The sequence below is a fragment of the Cygnus atratus genome, chromosome 6, assembly GCF_013377495.2.
Source record: "Cygnus atratus isolate AKBS03 ecotype Queensland, Australia chromosome 6, CAtr_DNAZoo_HiC_assembly, whole genome shotgun sequence".
Lineage (NCBI taxonomy): Eukaryota > Metazoa > Chordata > Aves > Anseriformes > Anatidae > Cygnus > Cygnus atratus.
In genome coordinates, this window is record NC_066367.1 from 23,784,115 (window position 1) to 23,808,442 (window position 24,328).

General features: G+C 71.3%; 3 protein-coding genes across 5 annotated transcripts; 2 read left to right on the top strand and 1 right to left on the bottom strand.

Moving 5' to 3' along the window:
- Window positions 1-4,562: 4,562 nt before the first annotated feature.
- DNPEP (aspartyl aminopeptidase) lies at window positions 4,563-8,666 on the top strand. Of its 2 annotated transcripts, XM_035569611.2 has the most exons (15): window positions 4,563-4,605; window positions 4,737-4,824; window positions 4,920-5,008; window positions 5,096-5,209; window positions 5,345-5,470; window positions 5,583-5,713; window positions 5,874-5,958; window positions 6,244-6,351; window positions 6,523-6,600; window positions 6,899-6,982; window positions 7,203-7,363; window positions 7,463-7,502; window positions 7,865-7,966; window positions 8,044-8,211; window positions 8,557-8,666. In XM_035569611.2, exons 1-15 carry the CDS (start codon window positions 4,600-4,602, stop codon window positions 8,605-8,607), a joined length of 1,431 nt encoding a protein of 476 aa, XP_035425504.1. In that variant the 5' UTR covers window positions 4,563-4,599; the 3' UTR covers window positions 8,608-8,666. The 2 variants fall into 2 exon arrangements, with proteins under 2 accessions (XP_035425504.1, XP_035425493.1); XM_035569600.2 differs by having other exon boundaries at window positions 4,920-5,209.
- Window positions 8,667-9,293: 627 nt separating this feature from the next.
- On the top strand, window positions 9,294-18,608 carry PTPRN (protein tyrosine phosphatase receptor type N). Its single transcript, XM_035569761.1, has 23 exons — window positions 9,294-9,390; window positions 10,839-10,889; window positions 11,072-11,185; window positions 11,393-11,498; window positions 11,614-11,812; window positions 11,909-12,233; window positions 12,399-12,515; window positions 12,607-12,674; window positions 12,760-13,049; window positions 13,159-13,245; window positions 13,336-13,415; window positions 13,519-13,583; window positions 15,088-15,300; window positions 15,412-15,621; window positions 15,705-15,852; window positions 16,004-16,077; window positions 16,321-16,398; window positions 16,566-16,685; window positions 16,836-17,002; window positions 17,676-17,729; window positions 17,817-17,881; window positions 17,973-18,046; window positions 18,128-18,608. The coding sequence occupies exons 1-23, from the start codon at window positions 9,294-9,296 to the stop codon at window positions 18,197-18,199; spliced, it is 2,874 nt and encodes a 957-aa protein (XP_035425654.1). The 3' UTR covers window positions 18,200-18,608.
- Window positions 18,609-18,647: 39 nt separating this feature from the next.
- Window positions 18,648-24,087, bottom strand: DNAJB2 (DnaJ heat shock protein family (Hsp40) member B2). 2 transcript variants are annotated; one of them, XM_035571169.2, is made up of 10 exons: window positions 23,992-24,087; window positions 22,968-23,057; window positions 22,015-22,124; window positions 21,539-21,592; window positions 21,308-21,424; window positions 21,092-21,181; window positions 20,879-20,984; window positions 20,698-20,768; window positions 20,241-20,462; window positions 18,648-19,240 (listed from the first exon to the last, which is right to left on the bottom strand). In XM_035571169.2, the coding sequence occupies exons 2-10, from the start codon at window positions 23,030-23,032 to the stop codon at window positions 19,230-19,232; spliced, it is 846 nt and encodes a 281-aa protein (XP_035427062.1). In that variant the 5' UTR covers window positions 23,033-23,057; window positions 23,992-24,087; the 3' UTR covers window positions 18,648-19,229. The 2 variants fall into 2 exon arrangements, with proteins under 2 accessions (XP_035427062.1, XP_035427054.1); XM_035571161.2 differs by having other exon boundaries at window positions 21,308-21,427.
- Between the last annotated feature and the right edge of the window lie 241 nt (window positions 24,088-24,328).

Below are 24,328 nucleotides of genomic sequence, written 5' to 3' on the forward strand. Positions count from 1 at the left end.
TCCCCAGGAGCAGCAGGCTCTGCCCTGTCTCCTCAGCTTTCCCCTTCGCCCTACAGTGCTTTGGGGAGCAGAACGCCCGTCCTAACTCTCCAAAACTTCCCAGAGTGGGGCTGTGCTGGGGCACCCCCTCCTCCCCAAGCCCCGCTGCCCACCCGCTGACCCCCCGCCCTGCCCAAACCAGGCTGCTTTGACCGACAGCAGCTGGCACAGCCCCAGTGCCACTGTCCCTGGGACGTCCTGGCGGGGGACACCGCGGTGCCACCGGGTGCGTGGTGACTCAGCAGCAGGAGCAGCGCTCAGCCTCGCATGCCGCACAACCTCCTGGCCCCCTGCGCCGGCTGCAGCGCAGGCACCGAGCGGTGCCAGGGCTTGGCGGCAGCATCCTCCGCTGCCCCGGCTCCCTGCCAGCCTGGGGGGGGGGGAAAGCGAGGGTCTGGGTGCCGGGGCCATAAGGTGGGCAGAAGCTCGAGGCCCCAAATCTAGCCTGTCCCCCCCCCCCTCAAGCCCTCTCAATCTCTGGAGCCCCTCCAGGCTGCTTAGACACAGCGTAATGCCGTGGCTTCCCGGACGGTGCACGCTGCCTGGCGGAGCCTGCCTTTAAAAGGGAAGGTATTTCCAGATGGGGCTGTTTCATCCCAGCACGGGCTGGGGGGGGTGGGGGGAGAAGAAGATGGAAAAACATACAGCATCCTTCCTCCTCCTGGCCCTGCTCCCGGAGTGCCCGGCGCATCCCTGACCCCCGCACGTGTGCCCTGCCTGTCCCCACGCCGCCTCGGGCAGGAAGGGTGGGACGCCAGCCCCTGGATCGGGCACAGAGGGCACGTGGGACCCCATGCTGGCACGGGGACCCAGCCCCACTGCTCTGCCGCCCCTTCCCGTGACCCCATCCTGCAGGCAGGGTTGGGGTGCTCCTGGGCACCGCTGGGCGCAGGGGAAGTGTTTCCAAGGGGTTAAGGAGCCGCGTCGTGCCCATCCTGCTCTGGGACGAACTTTCTGAAGTGGCCTTTCCTCAGCCGCCCCGACAGCCTTCCGGGACATCTCTGCGAGTGCAGAGGCCCGGCGGCTGGCGTGGACAGGCAGACGCCTCTTAGGAAATCCCCTTCCCCGAGGAGCAGGCACAGGAAAGAGGCAGGGAGGAGCAGGAAGGAGGGCTCGGGGTGGACTGGCACCCCCAGAGAGAGACCCTCCACCGAACTGGGGGGCTAACTCCTCTCTGCACCCCAGGGGCATGGCAGGGGCTCGTGGGGTCCCTCCAGTTGGGGGGGATGCCCAGCATCACCCAGCGGCCACGCAGCTCCAGCCCAGGCCAAGCTGACCCAAGCCGAGCCTGGGAACAGGGCCCCAAGCCCCCAGTGCTGGCTTGGCCCCAGCTCCCGCAGGGCCCCTGGGACGAGGCCGCAGCGGGAAGACGTCGGGAGCTGGAATGTCAAACAAGGCCCGTGAGCCAAGCCAGCTGAATCCCGCAGCCGCCCCTCCTCCCCGGCCCTCCCTCCCCGCTGCTCCCCCAGGATTTAGGAGCGCGGGGAGCCGCGCACAGCCTCCCCGGGGCTGCGGGCACCGGGGCCTGGAGCCGGGCAGGGTGCGGGACGGGGGGCCGGCTCCTCCCCGGTGCCCTACCGCAGCACCACGTGCCCCGGGGCCACTCTGGTTCTGCGTGCCCCCACGCCCGCCTCCCGCCCGGCGAGCAGGGGTGACCGGGCGGATGGGAATGAAGCAGCCAGGGCGTCCACCCCCTCCTTGCTGGCCCCCGGCCCTCTCCCTGCGTCCCGCTCCTTTTACAGCCACGAGCCTCCCAGGCGCCTTTACCCTAAGAGGGAAGGACCGTGCGCCCATTCCCCGGCGCTGACAGGCCCGGGGCGCGTGCTATTGTCTAAATAGGAGATAGCGCTCCTTCCCCGCCTGGACCACGGCCCAGGCAGCGTGCCGGGGTCCCAGGAGGTTGTGGGTGCACCGCAGGCTGCAGCCCACCGCCCGCTGCTCCCCTCGGCTGACCCCGGGTCGTGGGGATGCTGGGGATCACTGCCTGTCCCCAGGCACTACGAGGATGCTGGGGGTGCCTGGCTGACCCCATGGCACCTGTGGATGCTGGGGGTGTCCGGCTATCCCCATAATTTACAGGGATGCTGGGGCATGCTTGCTTGCCCCCCGTGGTCCACGTAGGTGTTTGGGGCAAGTTGTTGCCTCTGTGGTCCATGAGGATGCCGGGGGGGACCTGTTGCCCCCAGGGCCTGTGTAGATGCTGGAGGAGACCGGCTGCCCCCATAGTCCCTGCGGATGCCTGCACTGATCGGTCATACCCAGCTGCCCCCATGATCCACGGTGGTGCTGGTGGTGTTCACCTGACCCACATCCCGAGGGGACGCTGGGGATACCCCACTGCCCCCGCGGTCCTTGGGGGCTGTCACCTCCCCCCGTGGCCATGGGGATGCAGCCCAGCTGCCCTCGCAGTCCGCACGGACCCACGATAACGGGCCGCCCCCGTGGTCCTGGAGGATGCTGGGGGTATCTGTCTGCACGGCCCCGATGGCATCAGCCGTGCCAGTGAGATGAGGTAGTGCCTGCTGCCCGGCGTGGCTGGCGGCTCACGTAAGGCGCGGAGGCCGTGCGCTCAGCCTGCAGCAATGCTGGGCGGTGATTTCACTTCCCCATGCTCGGACACGTGGCCTGGGCTGGGGGCTCGGCGCCTCTCGCCGCTCCTGGGCGGCAGCGCGGGTGCCATCCCGGCCCTCGTCCTGGCAGAGCAGGGGTCCGGGCTGCAGAAGAAGGGGCGGCCCTTCCCGGAGCTCGGGCTGTGTTTACACACCCATCCCGGGCCGTCTCTCCCTTAACTCTTTCCAGTGGGGCTCAGCTCTGGCTGCCCGTTTCCCAGAGCCGCCAGCCAGCCCAAGGAACGCTTCCCGGTGCCCAGCCCACACCGTGCTGCTCCCCGCACTGCTCAGCACCCTGCTCCCCGCCAGCTACCCCTGGGCACATGCGTGAGCCCTGCAGCGGGGTGCAAGCACCCCGAGGAGGAGCTGGAGCCAGCTCCGGGGGGCCGATGGGGCTGCCTGGGGCTCCCCGCGGCACCGGGGGGGCTGTGGGACACGGCGGTTCGGGGGCAGGAGCGGATCCTCCTGATGGGGTGGGGGGTGGCCGCGGCAGGTGCTGCGCAGACCCCAGCACCCAGCCAGGGGTGAGTCAGTGCCCAGAAATAGACTCCGGGAGCTTTTTCGGGAAGCCCCCGTGGCTCCAGGAATAGCTGCCGCATGCCAAGGCGCTGCCCTTTGCTCACCGACCGTGGCGCTGGGCAGGGGCCACACCCGGCACTGCCACTCACCCACGCCCCCACCCTGGGCACCCCCATCCCAGGCACACCCACCCCGGGCACCCCAGCCCCAGGGCACCCCCTCGATCCCACACCCAGCCACTGGGGACACATCCATCCAGGGCAACCCGCATCCTACAGTCCATCCTGGGGTCCCCGTGGGCTCCGGGGACACACCTGATCCAGGCACCCACTTCGGAAATGTCCCCAGAGCCGGGACCCGAGCAGCCGGGTGCCCGTAGCAGTGGGGGTGATGGTGGCAGGAGGAGCAGGTGGACGGTGGCACAGGGTCCCCTCAGAAGGAGGGTGAAGGGCAAGGGGTGCTGGGCGCCCGGCCCTGCCCTGGTGCAGCACTGGCCCTGTGTTTTGCTGTGGTGGCTGCGGTTGACATGGAGACCCCCCAGCTGTCTGCTCGCGGGGTGCCAGGAGGTGGGGGCACTTGTTCCCCTCCGGGGGGGGGGGAGAGGCAGGTGCTGGGGGCTGGGAGCATAAATCCGGAGCTGTCGTGAGCTGCCGGCACGGCAGGTCCCGGGTCAGGGGCGGCAGGACCGCCAGTTTCCATTCCCCTGGACACGGACGACGTCTCAGGCTAACGGTGCCCAATGCTGGTGACTCAGGAGCTGGGAATCCGGCTGGCACCCAGCACCTGGCCCCTCTGTACCACTCACGGGCTGCCACGTGCGTCCCCCCCTGAGCCACGCTGCTTTCAGGGAAAACGGAGTCCTGCTGGGAAATGACGTGGGTGCTGGTGGGAGCCCTCAAGCTGCCGACCCCGACCCGTGCCGGGGGATGAGGTGAGGGCGAGGCCAGGAGCCACCCTGACTGCTCCCATTCCGGGCTGCCCCAGCCGGCGCAGCACGGCGGGCAGCACCGCCACCCGCGGCCACGGTCCCCTGGCGGACGTGGCACCGAGGGCTTGCTCCTCGCGAGGCCCAGGCAGCGCCGAAGCCGGGGTGAAGCAGCGCCACAGGGAGCCGTGCCCCCGGCCACGACCCCAGGGCGACCCAGCGTGCACAATCCCCCCGCAGCGCCGGGCAGGACGGGCGCAACCGACGGGGGCACCCCTTGCTCGCACGCTGCCGGGAGCTGCAGCGCCCTTGGGCACCGCGTCCCCGGAGGGCGCAGGGCGCCCGGTGCGAGGTGCCCGGAGCACGCTGCAGGAGGCACGGCGCTCCCCGGGAGCGGTGGGGGGGGGGGGGGGGGAGGACGGGGGAGGGCTGCCCGCTGCCTCCGGTCCTCCGCGGCACCGGGGGGCGCACGGGCGCGGGGCGGGCCGGGCCGGGGCGGCGGCGGCCATGCAGGTACCGGGCGGGAGGGAGCTGGCGGGGACGGGGTCCCCCCGAGGAGGGGGTCCAGCCGCCGTCCGGGACCGGCTGGGGGGGGGTCTGGGGGTGTCCGAGCCGCGGGGTGACCCCGGTGCCGGTCCCCGCAGGCGGCGACCCAAGCCCCGAAGCAGGCCGTGCAGGCGGCGGCGCAGGAGCTGGTGAGGTTCGTGAACCGCAGCCCCTCGCCCTACCATGGTAAGGAACCCTACCCCCCCCCCCCCCCCGTCCTGCATCCCCCTCCCCCAAAACCCCCCCAGCCCCCCGGTAACGGCGCCGTTTCCCCCCCGCAGCGGTGGCCGAGTGCCGCAGCCGGCTGCTGCAGGCTGGCTTCCAGGAGCTGAAGGAGACGGAGCACTGGGACATCCGCCCCGCCAGCAAGGTGGGCTGGGGGCTCGGGCGGCCCCTTCCCCGCCGGGGGAGCCGTGGCGGCGAGGTGGGGACCCTCACCGCGCGCCTCTGCCCGCAGTACTTCGTCACCAGGAACCACTCGACGCTCATCGCCTTCGCCGTCGGAGGACGGTTCCAGCCGGGGAACGGCTTCAGCCTGCTCGGGGCGCACACCGACAGCCCCTGCCTCAGGGTGAGCGAGCACCAGCACCGCCCGGACACGCTTCGTGGGCGAAAGGGGAGCTCTCCGTGAGCCCCCACGGCTCCCGGTGCCCACCCGAGCCCCCCGGGGCGTTGCGGTGCCGGCGACGTCTCTGCCCTCACCCAGGTGAAGCGGCGCTCCAAGCGGGGCCAGGTGGGCACGGTGCAGGTGGGAGTGGAGACCTACGGAGGGGGCATCTGGAACACCTGGTTCGACCGCGACCTCACGGTGGCAGGGAGGGTGATCGTAAAGGTGAGCCCTGGCGCGGGGATGGTGGCTCGGGTGCCTGCCCTCACCCCGAGCGGGGCCCGCTGCTGCCCCCGTGGCCCCGCAGGGCGGCCGAGCAGTGCTCCCTGTGTTTCAGGAGCCGAGCACGGGGCGCCTGGAGCAGCGCCTGGTGCACGTGGAGCGGCCCGTCCTGCGCATCCCCCACCTGGCCATCCATCTGCAGCGCAGCGTCAATGAGAGCTTCGGGCCCAACACCGAGCACCACCTGTAAGTCCTGTGCTTAACATTCGGTGTGTCCTCGCTGCGTTCGGCGAGACGGTGACTCCCTGGGGAGCAGGGCGGGCACGCCGGGAGGGCACGCTCGTGTGTGACCTGAGCAAGAGGGCTGAGCAAAGCCCCGTGTGCTGACAGCACCGTCTTCCCCCAGGGTCCCCATTCTGGCCACTGCTGTGCAGGAGGAGCTGGAAAAGGAGGTGCTCATGGAGGGCACACCGTGCAACGCTGCCGCCCAGGTGAGCTAGGCGTCCAGGACTAGAGGAGGCTCGTGCCAGGACCTCCATGTGCCACCTTTTGGTTGCCAGCCCTCAGGTTCCCCTTCTCCCTGTTCCCTGCTGGTAACCCCGAGTTTCACCACGTACACTGCACACCCGCTCCGCTGTGCTCTGTTCCCAGCCAGCACACAGAAAGGGGGGCAGCCCCCATAAAGCTGTCACGGGTGGCTTCCCGGTGCTCCCAGGGGCGATGGCGTGGTGGGGAGGTTTCCCGGCAGCCTGCCCACAGCCCTGCTTCCTTCCCAGACAGAGCGGCACAGCCCCGTGCTGCTTTCCCTGCTCTGCACCCAGCTGGGGGTGAAACCGGAGCAGATCGTGGAGCTGGAGCTGTGCCTGGCGGATACGCAGCCGGCGGTGAGTAGGGGCAGGAGCCTCCCCTGCCCGCACGCAGCGTGCCTGCACAGGTTCTGCTGGGAGCCGGGCCCGCTGCGAGGAGGTGGCTCGTGAGGGGCCGGGTTTGGGACACATCCAGCGTGCCTCTGGTGACCCGAAGCTCATGTCCTGCTCCTCGCCCTCTGCCTGCAGACTCTCGGTGGTGCCTTTGACGAGTTCATCTTCTCCCCGCGCCTGGACAACCTGCACAGCTGCTACTGTGCCCTGCAGGTGAGCGGAGCAGGAAAGGAGCCTTGGGACTGCAGCGTGGCCCCCATGGGACTTGGTTTGGTTTAGTGGGGCCATGAGCTGGTTCCCAGGGGGGTCTTGCTCGTCAGAGGACCCAGGGCTGGATGGGAGCTGCGCTGCGTGTGTGGCGCGCCCAGCAGCTCCCAAGGGTGCCGGCTTCACAGCTCCTCTCCCTGGTGCTTTGGGTTCTCCTGGGGAAATTCCCACCAGCTCGGTGTTGAGCTTCCTGCGATGGGGTGGCACTCAGGCTGGTGCCCTTTCTCTTCCTCCATGCCTCCAGGCCTTGATCGACTCGTGCTCAGCACCCTCCTCCCTCTCCCAGGAGCCCAACGTGCGTCTCATTGCGCTCTACGACAATGAAGAGGTGAGGGCACAGCCGGGGGGCAGCCACACAGAGGGGCTCCGTCCTCTTTGCTCTCCGTCGCCGGTGTCTGGCAGGACCTGAGGGGCAAGATAGGCTTTGGTCACCCCACCACAAAGCCTGGTGTGGTTGGCAGCCCGCCTGCCGGCTGGGGGGAGCACCCCGTCACCCGGCTGTCCCCTGGGGTGGCGCTGGGTGCGGTGTGCTGATGGTGTCCTGGCAGGTGGGGTCGGAGAGCGCGCAGGGCGCGGAGTCCCTGCTGACGGAGCTGGTGCTGCGCCGGATCTCGGCGTCGCCACAAAACCTCACGGCCTTTGAGGAGGCTGTGGCCAAGTCCTACATGATCAGCGCTGACATGGCCCACGCCGTGCACCCCAACTATGTGTGAGTATGCGGGAGCCCTGCCCCTCACCGGGGGGGACACCTCTCTCTCAGTGGCAGGAGGGAGGGCTGCAGCGTGAAACTTGTGCTGCTCTTCTGCAGAGACAAGCACGAGGAGAACCATCGGCCAGCCTTCCACAAGGTGAGCACGGCTTCTGCTTCGTGCCAGACCCGGTGCTGCCCTGCGGCAGCATGAGGCACCCAGCCGCTCCCCAGAGTGCAGCCCCGGGTCCAACTCCAGCGTTTGTACTTTGTCCTGCCTCATGGCTCCGCTGTGCCACGTACCCGCAGTTAGCTGCCTGGAACTGCAGCCCTCGCCCTGGAGCCCTTCCTGGCTCGGAGCTGGGGCCGGCCCCGTGGGGCTGTCCCGGGGAGGAGGGAACAGCCCGGTGGCATGGGGTGTGGCGGTGTCTCTGAGCGTGCGTCTCTCCCGGGCGCTCCTGAGCCCAGGTGCACAGCGTGCCCCGTGCGATCCCAGACCTCAGCGTGCCTTCCCTTGCACAGGGCCCCGTCATCAAAGTGAACAGCAACCAGCGCTACGCCTCCACGGCTGTCACCGAGGCGGTCATCCGGGACATCGCCGCCCGCGTGGGCGTCCCCCTGCAGGTGAGTGGCCCTGCTGGGCCCCCCGAGGGGGGCTGCGGGGCGCTGGGGGCAGCCGCCGACGCCGTGTCCCCGCGCAGGAGTTCATGGTGCGCAACGACACGCCCTGCGGCACCACCATCGGCCCCATCCTGGCGTCCCGCCTGGGGCTGCGCGTGCTGGACATGGGCTGCCCGCAGCTGGCCATGCACTCCATCCGCGAGATGTGCTGCACCTCGGGGGTGCTGCAGAGCATCACCCTCTTCAAGGTGAGCCCGGTGCCCCCACCCCCACCCCCCTTTTCCCCTCGAACCCCTGCCCCCACTGCTCCACATCCCCGCACTCCTTTATCCCCATCCACCCCCCGGCTCGGGTCCCACCCTGCCGTGCTCCCCGCTTCCAGCGGTGCCCCCTCACCCCCCCCCCTCTATCCCAGCCTTCCCGGTGCCTGCCATCCCCAAATGGTTCCTATGGCAACCGGCGCTGCCTTGACTCAGCGCTGGGTTTCTATGGCGACGTGGTCCTGCTCCGTGCGAGGCGGGGGCTGCGCTGCCACCGTCCCCCCCCCGGCGGGGGGCTCCCCCTGCTCCCCCTGATGGGCTGCCTCCTTCCAGGCCTTCTTCGAGCTCCTGCCAGCTGTCAGCGGCAGCCTGCTGGTGGACTGAGGGCGGCGAGGGGGCTTCCCGGGGGGGGCTCAGCCCCGATTAAAGCTCCTCTTGTCTCAGCAGCGTGTCCGTGCATGTGGTTGCAGTGGGAAGAGAGGGGCGTGGGTCCTGGGGGGCGTGGAGCTGCCTGGGCCGGGGGGCCAGCGGGGGGGGTGCGGGGTGGGAGGTGACACGGGGCGGTGCAGGACGGCCCCAGGAGCCGGCAGTGCCGGGGAAGAGGGGGGTGCACAGGGCACGGCGGTGCCCGCCCGGCCCCGCAGCCCCCTGGTGCCGCGTTCCCGCGCTCCGGCTCCGGGCGCGCCACGGCGCCTTTCCCGCGGGCCCGGGGTGTGAGGGCGTGGCCCGGCGCTCGCCGCCCATTGGCCCGGCTCCGGGGGCGTGGCCCAGGCGGGAGCCACTGGCGCCGCGGCGCGCCGACACACCCCCGGGGGGGGCGTGGCTGGCCTCGGGGGACGCAGCGATTGGCAGCGGCGCGGGGCGCGACGGCTTTGCCTCCGCTCCGTCTGAGGGGGGAGGGAAAAAAGTCGCGGGCTCCCATTGGCCGCGGCGCGGCGGCGGGCCGGCTGTGATTGGCGGGGCGGCGGCGGGGGGCGCGGCCGGCGGCGCGGCGCGGCGGGGCGCGGGTTGGCGGCGGCGGCGGCGGGGGCGCGGCGGCGGGTGCGCCATGGTGCGGCCGTGAGCGGAGCATGGGGCGGCGGCTGCTCCGCGCGCTGCTCTGCCTCCTCCTCGTGGCCGCCCGCGGGCTGCCGCGGGCCGGCGGCGCCACCGCCACCGCCGCGCACGGTGAGGCCGGGGCACCGGGACGGGGGGCGCTCGCCGGGGGTGGCCCTGCGCGGTGGGACCGGCGCCGGCGCCGGGAGAGCCCCGCTGCTCCGGCGGGAGGGCCGCCGCTGCGGCCGGTTGGGCCGGCGGGGTCGGGCCCCGGGGTGCCGCCGGGATGGGGGCCGGGGCAGCGGTACCGAGCGGCGGCGGCGGTTCCCCGCCCCCCCCCCCCCGGACACCGGCGCCCTTTGGCCGCCCTCTGCCGGGAGGCGAGAGCCGCCGGTGCGCCCGCCCGCCCGTCCTGCGCGGCCCCCGCCCGGGGCTCCGGGGCACCGGGTGCCGTTACCGGCCGCACGGTAGCCGCTGACTCACCACCGGCGGGCCGGTGCCGCTCCGTCCATCGCCCCCGAGGCCACCCCGGCGGGGACGGCAGCGCCTCGGGGCCGCCCCGCGGGGTCCCGCCAGCCCCGGGAGCAACCGGAGACGGCGCCGGAGCGGCCGCGGCCGAGCCCTGCCCTGCCCGGGGCGGCCTCCCGGGGCCGGTGCCTCCCCCGGCGGGACGCGGCGGCGCCGCTTCAGCACCGCGGACAGCGCCCGGCCGGCCCCGCCGCCCCGGGACCGGCACCCCCGGGGACCCCACCCCCGGGAACCCCCCCCGGACCCCCCCTCACCCCTCCGGGGCCAAAGCCCCCCGCATCCCGCCGCCCCCTCCCCGCTCGTTGCCCCGTCCCCCCGTTTGTCCCCCCACCCCCCCCCCCCCCCCCCCAGGGAGCTGGCGCGGCGCAGCCCGCGGGTGCCGGGGTTTGGGGGTTTTCGGGGGACCACCCCCCCACACCTGCACCCCCACTTGCCCCCGTCCCCCCCGCGGCGGGCTCGGCGGGCCCCTCCCTCCCCTCCCCCCGGTTGTTTTCTCGTTCCTTCCTCGCCATCCGGGGCTGAGTCATCGCCTGCTGCCGTCTCGCTGCTGACGGTCTTGGACCGAGATGCGGGGGGGAGGAAGGGGGAAGCCGCCCCCCGAAACGAGCGGAGAGCCCCCCTCTCCCCCCCCCCCCGCCCCATCTGTGTGCCTGGGGTCCCCCCGCGCAGGCAGAGCGGGTCCCCGCGTAGCAGGGCGCGGGGCTGCGTCCCCGCCTCGTAGTGCCGCGTGTGGGTGGGCGACAGACGGGGTCTTGCAGCTCCCAGCCGTCCCTTCCCAACTGCTCCGGGCACCCCAAAGACTTCCAGGCTTCCCCCCCCCCCCCCGCCCCGAGCCCCCTTCGTGGCTTTGGGGCCAGGGGAAGGCGTGCGCTGGGGCCCTGTGCCACCAGGCTTTGCCCCCCGCAGACGCCTCTGCGCCCCCGTGGCACTTACGCGCGGAGCAGAGGTCCCCAGGCAGGTGTCCGTCCTGCTGCTGCTGAGCAAACCCCATTGCCCCCCCCCCCCCCCCCTTCTGACCGTCCTGGCTCTGTCTGTCTGTCCGTCCGTCCCAGGCTGCCTGTTTGACCGGAGGCTGTGCGCCCCCCAGGAGGTGTGTGTGCAGGGTAAGTGCCTGGAGGCGCCGGGGGGGTCCCGTCTCCCGGCCCTTTCCAAGGAGCTGGGGAGGACGCAGGGCGACTTGGGGTATGCCGGGGGGGGGTTGGGCACGGCAGGAGAAAGGTGCCCCCCTTCTCCACCGCGGGGTGTTTGTTTGCCCCCCGTGCCCCACCGCCCCGCTCTGTTGCAGATGGGCTGTTTGGGCAGTGCCAGGTGGGCTCGGCGCAGGACAGACCCTACTTCCAGGTCACCTCCCCGGTGCTCCAGCGCCTGCAGGATGTCTTGCGGCACCTCATGGCACAAGGTGAAGGGGCAGCGCCGTGGGGGCAGGGCGTCAGGCCGCCTTGTGTAGTGGCGCTGTAGGGCGCAGGAGCGTTTGGGGTCCTGCTGGCCCGAGGCTGGGGTGGGGTGAGCAGGGATGCAGCTGACCCTGGGGGGAATGGGGCCGAACGCAGGGTCAGCTGGATCCCAGGGCAGCCTCCTGGTGTCTCACGGCCCCCTCCCTGCTCAGGGCTCTCGTGGCAGGACGGCGTCACCCAGTACGTGATCTCGCAGGAGATGGAGCGCATCCCCCGCCTCCGCCCGCCGCCCTCGCTGGAGCCCGCGGCCAGGGACAGGTGGGGCAGGGCCACCCTCCGGCCTGGCCGCGCTCCTCCCTGCGGGGTCTTCCCCCCAAACGGGGCTGGGGGCACCCCGTACCCAGGAGGGTCACCCCGCGCTGTTCCCTCCCAGGTTCCTGCCCCTGCGCGGCTCCCCCCGGCGAGCCCTGCTGCCCCCGGACCCCGGCGTGCCCCCAGCCCCGCACGTGGGGCAGCCCCCGGCGCTGCTGCCCGCCGCCCTGCTGCAGCGCTACCTGGAGCACCTCCTGCTGCCCCCGCCGCCCCAGCTGGGCTACGAGGAGGCCCTGCTGCACCCCTACTCCTACCACAAGGTGTGCAGCCCCTCTCCTTTCCCCCCCCCCGCCAGAAAGGTGGGGATGGGCAGGGGGCTGCTGCGCTCTGACCCGAGGACACGGTTCTGGTTGCAGTTCGGCTACCAGGACAGCGCTCACCAGCTCCCCGGCAGCACGGCCAGGCAGAGCCCTGAAACCGCCTCGCTGCTGGGCCGGGTCCCTGCCCAGGCCCTTTTTGGGGCCGGCCCCGTGCCCTCCTACGGCGGGCAGCCGGGGGCGGACGGGGGGCATCTCTTCCAGGACCTGGGCATGCTCTCCCTGCCCCGGGAGAAGAACGGCCGCACGGACCCCGCCGGCAGCCGGCTCCCGCACGGCTTGCGGCTCCCCGGAGACTTCAGGGACGTGGAGGAGCGGGAGCAGCCGGCGCCCCTGGCCGCCCAGCCACCCCTTGCGCAGACAGGTACGGGTTCCTCCCGGTCCGGGCTCTCCATCCCATTTGCCTTCACGCCTGCTAGCCCCCTGGTGCAGCCTGTGAGCAGCATATCCCACCCCAAACCCCTGCCTGCTGCTTCCCAAGCCCTTGGGCGCTGCAGGGGCTCCGACCTGACGCTGTGCCCTCTTGCAGATGCCTCCCTGAAGAGGCTGGCCTCCCTCCTGGCCAGCTACGGGCTGGGGCTGCCCGAGCTGAGCCCCCAGCAGCTGAGCAGCCTCTCCGCCCTGCTCCAGCTGCTCCAGAGCTCTGGTGAGTTGGGCGTGGGGTCTCGCAGCGTGGGGCGTGGGGCGCTGCCTCTCCTCGGGGCTCCTTGTGGGATCTCCATCTCTCCCCTTCCCAGGTGCTGCCAGCCCCGAAGCGCCCACAGCGAAACGTGTCAGCGTGCAGCAGGGCGCCGCCGTGCCGCAGGTGGGGTGTGCGTGCGTGGGGAGGGGGCGCAGCCCGCCCAGGGCTCCCCCCGGGGGTCTCAGCGCCTCCCTTCCCCTCCGTCCAGGTGACAGAAGGGGACATGCAGCACGGAGAGGAGCCGGTGCCCCCTTCCTCCGCGGCGCCGCCCCTTAAAACCACAGCCAGCAGCTCCCCCGCGGATGTGCCCAGGGGCCGGGGAGGCTACTCGCCAGCCCCCCCAGCAGAGCCGCAGCGGGGACACGGGGGGGACACGCTCGGCCCCGGGACACTGGTGGCGGTGGAGAAGAAGAGCTACACGGAGGCGAAGGACGGCGGTGGGGCACAGCGGGGCACGCGGCCGCCGGATGAGTACGGCTACATCGTCACGGACCAGAAGTGAGAGCCACGTCGGGGCTCCCTGAGCATGTGCAGACCCCATCCCCGGCATGGGGGCTGTGTACCCCCCCCTGCAGCCCCCTCCTCACCCTGCCTCTGCTCCCCGCAGGCCGCTGGGGCTGGCCGCCGGCGTGCGGCTGCTGGAGCTCCTCGCCAAGCGCGTGCACCTCTCCACCGCCAGCTTCATCAACATCAGGTGAGGGTGCGGGTTGTACGGCCACCCGAGGAGGGGAGGGGATGGGGACGGGGTCTGCACACCCCGGTCTCACCCTGTGTCCCCCGGCAGCGTCGTGGGTCCTGCGCTCACCTTCCGCGTCCGGCAGAACGCCCAGAACCTCTCGCTGGCCGACGTGGCCAGCCGGGCTGGTGAGTGGGCTCGGGGCTGGGGTTCCCCTGCTCCTGCCCCCCTCCCCCCCTTTTTTTTTTTTTTTTTTTTGTTTCCCTCCGTCTGAGCATCTTCCATCCGCAGAGCAAATGAAGGCAGAGCTGGAGGCAGAGCTGGGCCTGAAGATCGTGCAGACGGGAGTGGGAGAGGTAGGGGCACGGCGGGGCCGTCCCTTGGGGCTGGGGTGGGCAGCGGGGGGCTGCGGTGAGCGTGGGGCTCTGGGGGTCCCCGGGGAGCAGAGGGCGGCGTCCTCCAGGACCAGGGGGGCTACAGGCTGCGCCCCCCGGGGCTGATCTCGTACCCTCACTTCCCTACAACCCGTGCACCCTTCTCTAGCAAGGGCCTGGCCGTCCTAGCTCTGCGCTGTGCCCTGAGCACCCTGGGGACCAGGCAGGGAAAATGCCATCCCCCCAGGGAACAGCAAAGCAGCTGGGGGCAGGGATGGAGCAGCAGCCATCTGCTGGGAGGGGGGCACCCCTTCCCCGTGCCCCTCTGGGACCTCGGGAGCCATCTCCCGGGGCGGGGGAGCGGGGCCAGAGGTGGGGACCGAGCACAGCCCCCGTGTTTGCAGCCTGGGGACGGGTACAGCAAGCCCCGAGCCCCGGCTCCCCATTTCCCACCCCTCCTCCCCTGTGGAGAGATCTGGGGACCCTGGTGGGGGAAGGCCATGGAGGGGGGCCCTGGGCACCGAGGCAGCGCCTCCATCAGCACCGTGGAGCATCGCTATGGCAACCCGCTGGATGTGACAAGTGGCAGGAGCCGGGAGATGAGGGAGCGGCGCTCGGAGGAGGCTGAAGCAGCTCTTGCTGCGGGGACCTTCTCGGTCCCCAGCCCCGCTCCGGGCTCGGGGTGGGGGGCAGGATGAGAGGTGGGGGCCTCACGCAGGGCTGCTGGCACCGTGCTCGCCGCAGCCGAGGTCCCCTTGGGGAGGGGGTGGCAAAAAGCTGCGCCCCCCCCCCCCCGGGGCCTCCCCCTCACCCCCCGGGGCGGGGGCATCCCCGGCAGCGTGAGGGATGACGCGGGGATGGTGACGGTGAGGATGGTGATGGCGGTGACGCCGCATCCCCCCGGTAACCTCACCGGGCCGTGGCCAATGGCAGCCCGAGGCAGTGAGGTAATGCCAGGCTCCGGCGCCGCATTGGGTGTGTGGGGAGTTTTTTTTTTTGGGGGGGGGCGGATTGCCCCCGGACCCGGCAGAAGGGGGGCTCAGCCTTGGGGGGTTCATCCAGCGAGGGCTCAGCACCCTCCTGCCACAGCGTGCGGGATGAGGGGTTGAGGAGGTTCAGCCTCTTGGGGTGGATGGGGCAGGAGCGCGCTGAGCCCAGGCTCCTGCCCCACAGAAGGGCCAGGAATGGGGCATCCCAGGCTGGGGGGCCCAGGGAGCAGCCCCCGGGTGCTGGGAGCGGTAGGATGCAGGCTGCAACCCTCCGCATCCCCAGGGACACGAGTGTGAGCCGTGCGCCATGCAGGCGGGTGCAAACAGCGGCACGCATGTCCCCAGGGGGACACCAGCTCTGCCCCAGCCGTGTGCTGGGAGGAGCAGCACAGCCCCAACCATCCTCGCTCTGCTTTAGCCCCTCAAAAACGACGCAGAACGGGGTCTTCCCCCCGTGCAGATGCCCCCCGCTAATCCTTGCTCGGCTCTGCCCCCAGCGAAACGAGGCGGCTGCCTACCCGCACCCCTCCCGCTTCGGGGACGGCTTCCACTCGGTGCTGCTGACCTTCATCGCCCTGGCCTGCGTGGCCGGCGTCTCCATCGCGGCCGCCGCGGCCTTCTGCCTCCGGCAGCACGCCAAGCAGCGGGAGAAGGAGCGCCTGGCCGCCCTGGGGCCCGAGGGTGCCGCCGACAGCACCCTCGAGTACCAGGTAGGGGTGCTGGGTGCCGCGGGATGCGGCCAAACTGCATCGGCACTGCTCAGGGGGGTGCGCAGGGGGTGCCCTGCAGCTGAGGGTTGGGGTCCTGGCCGGCGTCCCCAGGAGCTGTGCCGCCAGCACATGGCCACCAAGTCGCTGTTCGGCCGCGCCGAGGCCCCCGCAGCGCCGGCGGAGACGTCGCGGGTGAGCAGCGTCTCGTCGCAGTTCAGCGATGCCCCGCAGCCCAGCCCCAGCTCCCACAGCAGCACGCCGTCCTGGTGCGAGGAGCCCGTCCAGTCCAACATGGACATCTCCACCGGGCACATGATCCTGGTGAGCCCTCCCGGCGGGGATACGGCCCCTCGAGGACCCCCCCCCCCCGTCACCGTGCTGACCCCCGCCTCTCTCCGTGCCAGGCCTACATGGAGGACCACCTCCGCAACCGGGACCGGCTGGCCAAGGAGTGGCAGGCTCTGTGCGCCTACCAGGCCGAGCCCAGCGTCTGCTCCGTTGCCCAGAGCGAAGCCAACCTGAAGAAGAACCGCAACCCGGACTACGTGCCCTGTGAGCGGCCCGGGGACCTGCTGCCAGGGGGAGGCAGGAGGGACGCGAGGGGCAGGGGGATGCTTGAGGCCGAGGCAGGCTGCGGTGTGCCCCAGGTAGCTGGCAGGTGCTGCCCTGGGTGCTGACGGCCTCCCCGGCTCCTTTTCCCCAGATGACCACGTGCGGATCAAGCTGAAAGCCGAGAGCAACCCGTCCCGCAGCGACTTCATCAATGCCAGCCCCATCGTGAGTGAGCGCGGGGGTCCCACGGGGGGGTCCCACCCTGCCACGGGCTCGGCTCTGTGAGGCGGGGCCAGACCCAGCGTGCATCCATCCGGGCTATCCCGTGACACACCCGTCCCAGGATTCAGATGTTAAAATCCATTCCCCCCGGCTGTGGCAGCTGGAGCTCCCTTTCAGCCCTGTTGCCCCCGGGGCCCCTCCTGGTGCCGCATCCCTGTGACCCCCCCCCCCCCCCTCCCCCTGCAGATCGAGCACGACCCGCGGATGCCAGCGTACATCGCCACGCAGGGACCGCTGTCCCACACCATCGCCGACTTCTGGCAGGTGAGCGTCCCCCAGCAATCTGGGGACAGGGGGCTGCCCCACACACAGCCGGGGCTCCTCCGCCCTGGTCCTGGTGCTGCTCACTGCGGTCCAGCCGGGTCCCAGCAGCTCGGCCACCGTGCCTGGGCTGTCCGCCGGCGGTGACGGCCGCGGCGCTGTGTGTGCAGATGGTGTGGGAGCACGGCTGCACCGTCATCGTCATGCTGAGCCCCCTGGCCGAGGACAGCGTGAAGCAGTGTGACCGCTACTGGCCGGACGAAGGCTCCTCCCTGTACCACATCTACGAGGCAAGCGAGGGCTGGGAGCATCCTTGTGAGGGGGGGCTCCTGGGAGCACCGCCCTGCCCTGCTTCTCCAGCGTGGGGCTGTGCGCTGCGAGGCTCCCCCGGGGCCCCTGTCACCCCATCCCGTGTCCGTGTCCGTCCCCCCCCCGGTTAGGTGAACCTGGTGTCGGAGCACATCTGGTGCGAGGACTTCCTGGTGCGCAGCTTCTACCTGAAGAACGTGCAGTCGCAGGAGACCCGCACCCTGACGCAGTTCCACTTCCTCAGCTGGCCGGCCGAGGGCATCCCCGCCACCACCCGGCCCCTCCTCGACTTCCGCAGGTGAGCGTCAGCCCCCCGGGGGGGCACCGGTGTCTGGGCAGGGTGGGCGCAGCTCGGCTGGGGGCTGGCGGTGGCGGGGAGCGATGGACAGGGACGAGCCACCAGGGGAAGATGCTGGGGGCCCTCCAGCCCTCGCGGTGGGGATGGCACAGCCTTGGCACCCTCCCCAGCCCTGGGTGCAAGAAGAAACACCCCGTGGGGCAGGCACAGAACTGGTCACCTCGCGGCTCAGCTCCGGCTTCACCTGCAGCCGGGGGGGGCTCCTGCTGGGGCCAGGGAACCCTGCTTTTGGGGGCACCGGGGGTCTCCGGGCACGTCGCCCCGCTCATGCGCTGTGTCTCTCTGTCTGTCTCTGTCCCTCTCTCGCAGCTGCCGGCGTCATTTTTGTGATTTGCAGCTAGTAATCTGGCTCCAGTTGCATAGTCACAAAAGTGATCGTTGGCAGCCGTGCCTGCTGCATGGAGCGTGCCGGGAGCCCAGCCGGGGCCGGCACGCGGCTTCGTGCCCCCGCCGGACCAGAGCCACCCCCCCTGCTATCCCCTGTCCCATACCAGGGAGGTGGCAGGAGCCGAGGGCCGGGCCCCCCGTGCCACGTCGCTGCCCCCGTTTGCTCGGTGCAGCCTGCCCCCGGCAGGGCAGGGCGCTGATGTGCTGCTGCCTCTTGTCCTTGCAGGAAGGTGAACAAGTGCTACCGGGGCCGCTCCTGCCCGATCATCGTGCACTGCAGGTACCGCTGGGGACGGGGGGGCTGCGAGGCAGGGACAGGCCGGCCCCTGGAGCTGGCCACCCTGTGCCAAACATCCACGTCTTGCAGTGACGGCGCAGGCAGGACCGGGACCTACATCCTCGTCGACATGGTCCTGAACCGCATGGCCAAAGGTACGGCGGTGCCGCGGGCGCTTCTGCCCCATCTGGCTGGCGGCGGGGGGCTCAGCCCTGACCTCCGCCCCTCCTCGTGCCTCTCCCCCAGGGGTGAAGGAGATCGACATTGCCGCCACGCTGGAGCACATCCGCGACCAGCGGCCCGGCATGGTGCAGACCAAGGTACCCCAGACCCCCTCCCTGGCTGCCCCCAGCCCCGAGCGGGGGCTGCCCCCAGGCTCACCCCCTCCTCTGCGCCCCCAGGACCAGTTTGAGTTCGCGCTGACCGCCGTGGCCGAGGAGGTGAACGCCATCCTGAAGGCACTGCCGCAGTGATGGCAAGGACCCCCCCCGCTTCCCTCTCGTCTCCTCCACTCCCCGACACCCCCCTGCCCTCTGGCTTCGAGCGCTCTCCTCGCCCTGTAAATGCTGTCTGTGCTGCTCGCTGTCCCCCCCTGCTCCCCTGCCCCGTGGCACCGAGCCCCCGCTGCTGCTGCAGGACCTGCCTCTCATCCCCTGCAGCGGAGGGGCCGGGGGGGGGCGACGCTGGGATGGTGCCGTGGGGACACATTCTCCCCCCCCCCCCAGCCGGGGGAGCACTGCGCTGGGGTCCTGGTCCTGCCCCCCACCCCGTCCCCTCCGTGTCGTTCCCACCTCGTCACTCGAGCAGAAGAGAAATTTCTAGAGAAATATAATTTTGTATCTGGATGTGAATAAAGTCCTTGTGTCACGTTGGTGCAGCTGCAGCCGGGCCTGGCCTCCCTCTGTGTGGGCATGGGGGGGGGACACGCAGGGGTGGCGGGCTCTGAAGCACCCCCCGGGAGCACAGCCTGCACCCCCCCAGTGCTGCAGAGCCCAGAGCTGCCCCCAGGCAGGGGCAGGGGGGGACCCTGCACCCCGTTTTGGGGCTGCCCCCACGCCAGAGACACCCCACATGCGGCAGCTCCTGCAAACAGGTTTATTGACTGCTGTGGGCAGACGGGGTCTGGGGGGGCTACAGGGGCACAGCCTGGTACTGCTGCCTTGCTGCCCTTCACTGCCTGCCCCCCCGTCCCCCCCATATCCCCCCCACCTCCTCGGGTGCACCCCAACAGCAGCCAGCTGGGGCTAAGCTACAGCACCCCCTGCTCCAGCCCCCCCATCACCCCCTCCTGCTGCCTCCCCAGGGCACGCTTGAGGTTCCCCCTCCCCAAAACCCCCCCAGGTACTGCTTGGCCATAGGGCCCGTCCCCCCCCAACCCCACGGAGGCAGGGGGTGCTGGGGAAGGGGGTGGCAGGGGGTGGCCGTGCAGGGACAAAGCGGAGTCCTGGCTCGGAGAGCCTCCGTGGGCGAGCGGGCGTGCGCGGTCCCCCGGGCGCAGCAGCCTCAGAACACACCTGGGGAGACAAGCGGAGGGGGGGGGGACACAACACGACCGGTGAAACCCAGTGCTGGGAGCGCGTGGGACATGGGGAAGGAAGGAGGAAGGTCTGAGGAGGAGGAGGAGAGCCAAGGCACAGTACAGCCGAGCTGGCACCCACCTCCCGGTGGGAGCACGGCCGGGGGGGGTCACAGCTTTGGGGTGCCCCCCCCCCAGCCAAGGCAGGGGGTTGCCAGTGCCCTGTGGGGTGTGAGAGGGGTGGGAGAAGTGGGGTACGTGGTGGGGAGGCAGCGGGGGGGCAGGCAGGGGCTGCAGCAGGAGGGATGGAGGAGGAGGTAAAGGCAGGAGCAGTGGCGTCCAGCCAGACACACGGCACCAAGCAGAGTCCACGCACGCACACACCTTTCCTTGCGAGGAGGGAGACCCCCGAAGCCCCCTCCCCAGGCCCACCCAGGCCAGGCGGGGGGGCGGCAGCAGGGGGGCACTGTCACAGCCCCTGCCCGGCTGCAGGGCAGGCAGGGAGAGGCCCCCACCTGCCCTGGTCCCCAGGGGCACGGAGCTGCCCGTCCTACCGAGACCCCACCGAGGGCCCCTCGCCCAGCAGCCAGGCTAACCCTGGCAGCCCCCCCAGCTCCAGACCCCCCCCAGCCGCCTCCCCACCCAGGAAGGAGCAAGGAGGCAGGGCACAGACCCCGTCCCTTGCCGGGGGAGGCAGGAGCCGAGCCACGGGCAGCCCCGCTGTAACGGGGCCGCGCTGAACCCCGGCACCCCTTCTCCCCTCCATGCCCTACGGAGGGCCCTGCTCGTGGCGGGGGGGCACAGCCCCCGGCCCCACGCTCACAGCAGGTGGCAGTGCCACTGCTTCGCTTTGGGGGCAGGCTCGTGCCCCGGTGCCAAGGGGCTGCCAGCCCTGGGGGGCTCCCGCTCGGCCCCCCCCCGGTTCCTGCGGGCCGTGCCGGCGGCAGGGGGGCCGGGGCTGCCCCCCGGGGCTGGGGGGGCACTGGGGCCGTGCCCACCTGCTCGGTGGTGCCCCGCGGCCTCCATCTCGGACAGGCTGTAGGCCATGGCCAGCTGCAAGTCCTCGTCCTCGTCCTCGCTGTCCGTGTAGAGGCAGACGGGCGAGGAGCTCTGGGGCCGGTGCGGGGCGGGCGGCGGGGGCGAGGGGGGGCGCGGGCTGGGGAAGGCTTGCTGCTCCCGCCGGCTCAGCTCCAGCCCCAGCGCCATGTCGTCTGGGACACCTGTGGGACGGGAGGGGGATTACTGGCACCGGGTCCCAACCTCCCCAAATCCCGGTCCCCCCCTGCTCCGTGCACCCCAGCGCAGAGCCCGGTTGGGTCCACGCCTGCTCAAAAATCCCAAACCTGCCCAAATCCAAGCTCTCACGCAGCACCCCACAGCCCCGCTAAGGGAGGAGGGGGTCCCCAAAAAGGGGCGCGGGCAGGTGGCACGGCCAGCCCCGAAGCAGCCTCTCACCGTCAATGTGGATCGACTTCAGCTCCCCGTCCTCCTCCACTTCCACGCGCTCCCGCCCGTTCTCGATGATCCTGCAGGCACCGACAGACGGACAGACAGACAGACAGTCAGCCGGCGGCCCAAGCACCCCGGCAGCAAGCAGCAGGGTGCGAGCAGCACCCGGCACGGCCGGGGCCCTCACCGCTTGGTGGTGATGCGCCGGCCGTTGACGAAGGTGGTGGAGGTGGAGACGGAGCGGAAACCCAGCCCCGCGTCGGCACCGGAGCTGAAGGACGAGGCGAAGAAGTCTGCAGGAGGGAGCCACAGCATCAGTGCCCGGGGGGCTCGGGGCACACGGGGACAAACCGGGCGCTGCCCAGGCGTGAGCAGCACCGGGGGCTGGTGATACCCATACCTGAGGAGCCAGGGAACGGGGAGAAGAAGTGGCCCCCTCCGTGGTGCCGGTGGCCAGCTCCTCGCAGCTCGGAGAAGGGCAGCATCTCGTCTGCAAGGCAGGGAGCCCCCCTTCAGCAGCAGCCCCCAGACCCCGCAGCATCCAACCGTCCCCGAGCTCCGCGGCTGCCCCAGGACCCCAGCCCCGGCCCCTGTTCCCCTCCCACCCCACACGCACCAAAGAAGTCAGCGAAGGGGTCTCGCCCGCCGAAAAACTCCCGGAAAACGTCGTGGGCGCTGCGGAAGGTGAAGGTGAACTCGGGGGCCCCGGCGTCGGCCCTGGAGCCCCCTGGTCCTGCTGGAGAGAAGAGGCAGAGGGTTAAGTGGAGCCCGGGGTGGGGACCCCCAAGAGGGCGGGAGCTCCAGGGGGTGCAGTAGCCCTCTGTAGCCCTCATTTGCCCCCACTCACCTGCCCCCATGAGGCCCTCTTTGCCATAGCGGTCATAGATATCGCGCTTCTGCTCTGGAAGAAGAAGAGAGGGAGGCTGGGGGGGAGCTGGGAGCCAGGCCTGGGCCCAAAAGCAGCAGCACGAGCACGAAGCGGTGATGTTCCCACAGCCAAGGTGGGTGCAGAGCAGCGGGGAGCGAGGGAAGGGGGGTGGCACAAGCCCCCGCTGCTCCCCCTGAGCCCCCAACACCGGTCAAGGCTGCGCCAGCCCCCGCGGGGAGACCTCCCCCTGGGCACCATCGCTCACGAGAGCCTTTTTGTGAGGAGGCAGCCCAGCCCCACAGGCTGCAGGAGAGACCTGCTACCTCCTGGGGACGGGGGCTTTCACGCAGCCCAGGGGTGCCAGCCGGGTGAGCCCAGCAGGACACACGGGGTGTCAGAGTCAGCAGCCCCAAGGGCAGGGGGGGGACACGCAGCACAGCATCGTGGCCTCTTACTGTCTGACAGCACTTCATAGGCCTCCGCGATTTCTTTGAACTTCTGCTCAGCGTATTCCTTGTTGTCTGGGTTTTTATCCGGGTGCCATTTCAGCGCTGCCTTCCTGTACCTGCACAGAGGACAGTCAGCGGTGGGCACACCACGGCCTCTGGGCCAGCCAAGCCCCTCTGAGCGCTCGCAGCTCCTGAGGTTTAAACCAGCCCCTGGTGCCCTTCTGATTCACAGCCTCTCCCTTCAACGCTTCACCCCAGCTTTGGTCCCAGGCCCTGTGCATACAGAGGTGGACTCGCTGCTCCTGCCCTCCCTGCAATGTCACCCGTAGCAGCCACAAACCCTCCCACAGCTGTTTTCTATTCCCACCCCCTCAGATGGCCCCAGGCATCCCGCTCCCCTCCGCTGGCTGGGCAGGACGAGCGGGTCGATGGCGCACGCCAGCTCGGGCATCGGTCCCCACACCCTGTCCCCTCCCGGGGGCTAATGGGTCCCTGGAGCTGTGCTGGGCTCTGCTCGCTGCAGGATGCCTGGGCACGCAGCCACGGCTGTGCCGGGGGCACGGCTGGGCTCTGCGAGCTCTCCCAGCACCCAGCCGCACAGCTTCTCATCAACTTTTCTCCCCCTCCCCCTTTTAGCTGGGTCAGGGCTCTGGGTCGCTGCACAGCTCTTGGCAAGGAGGGGTCTTCCCAAGCTGGCTCTGCCAGCCGTCCTCCGCCACCCCCGTGTCCTTCGGAGGGGACAAGGAGACCCTCGTGAACACCAGCAGGACCTCTGTGCCCATCCCGAGCCCTGCGCTGACACCAGGGACAAGGGCACCAAGCCCCAACAAGGGCAGCCTTTGTGCAGCACTGCCCCGGCCTCTGCACAGACAGGCAGCGCCAACCCGCGCCGTTAGACGGACGGAAACAAAGGCCGGGGGCCGCGCCAGGGCGCGAGCACACGCCTGGCACAGGCTTACGCCTTCTTGATGTCGTCGGCGGTGGCATTGCGGCTCACGCCCAGCGCCTCGTAGTAGTCCACCATGACGCGCGGCCGTCCCGCGGGGACGCTGGGGAGGAACGGCAGGGTCAGGCAGCGCAGAGCAATGAGAGCGCTGCGGGAGCACGCACGGGCTGTCCCACCCTCCCCAGGTCCCATACGGACCCTCCCCACCGCCCTGGCCGCCTCCGAACCTGTCACCCCCCCGAACCACGCGCAGCATCCTTATCGGCTCCGGGGGCACGCCGCTCTCTGCCCCCCTCCCAGCAGCTGCGTCACCTCCGTCCCCGGCTGCGCCCTCCCCAAATCCTCCCGCCCCGCACCGGGTGCCCCCCCCCGCCCCGCAGCTCACCCAGGCAAGGGATGCCGGTGCACTGCACCCCGACGGGGGGGGGCATGGAGGCTGCCCTCGGTTCCCCCCCCCCCCCCGCCATAAGGCGCTTAGTGGCTATTAGGCCTTAGCGGATCAGGGGCTCAGCAGGGCGGCACGATCGGCACGGCAGCAGCCGGTGCCCCCCCGCCCCGGCACAGCCGCAGCCGGGGCCGGCGGCTCCGTCTCGCCCTGCCCGGCGCTGGCACCGGCACCGGGACGGGGCCCGCCCCCGGCCGGGCTGTAAACACGGCGCCCTGCCCGCTGCCCGCTGCCCGCCAGCCGCGGGGGGAGCGGCCCGGCCCGGTGCGACGGGCGCTGCGCAGCTGCTGGAAGTTTCCGTCTCTCCCCCCGCCACCGGCGGGCGGCCCCGGGCTGCGGCCAGCGGATCTAGGCCACCGGCAGGGGAAGGACCGCCGGCCACCGGCTGCACGGGAAGGGCGCGCACCCGTGCGTCCCCGCTCCCCGCCGTGCGCCCCGGTGCCCGCCGTGCGCCCCGCTCCCCGTGCGCCCCTGTTCCAAGTGCGTCCCCGCTTCCCGTGCGCCCCGGTCCCCCCGTGCGCCCCCGTCCCCCCGTGCGCCCCCGTCCCCCCGTCCCCCTGCCGCGCCCCGGTCCCCCCGGCCCCGTGCCCACCTCGCTGCCGCAGCCGAGCCCTCCCCGCCCGTACCGGGCCGCCCGCGCCCCGCGTCCCCCGGCCCGGGCCGCAGCGGGGGCTGGAGGCGGCTCCTGCTGCTTGACGAGCACCGGCCGCAGCCAACCGAAGTGCCGCCGCCTCGTGACGTCATGGGGCCGCCCTTCACGTCGGTGAGGTCATAGGGGAGAGTTGGTGCGGGAGAGGGGCCGGGCCGCTACGTCGTGCCGTCCCCGTGTCCCCGTCCCCCCGTCCCCCCGGGGCGGCCCCGGACGCGGCCCCGGCTCTCCCCGCTGTACGGGAGGACGGAGGACCGGGGGACGGGGGACGGTGCTCCTC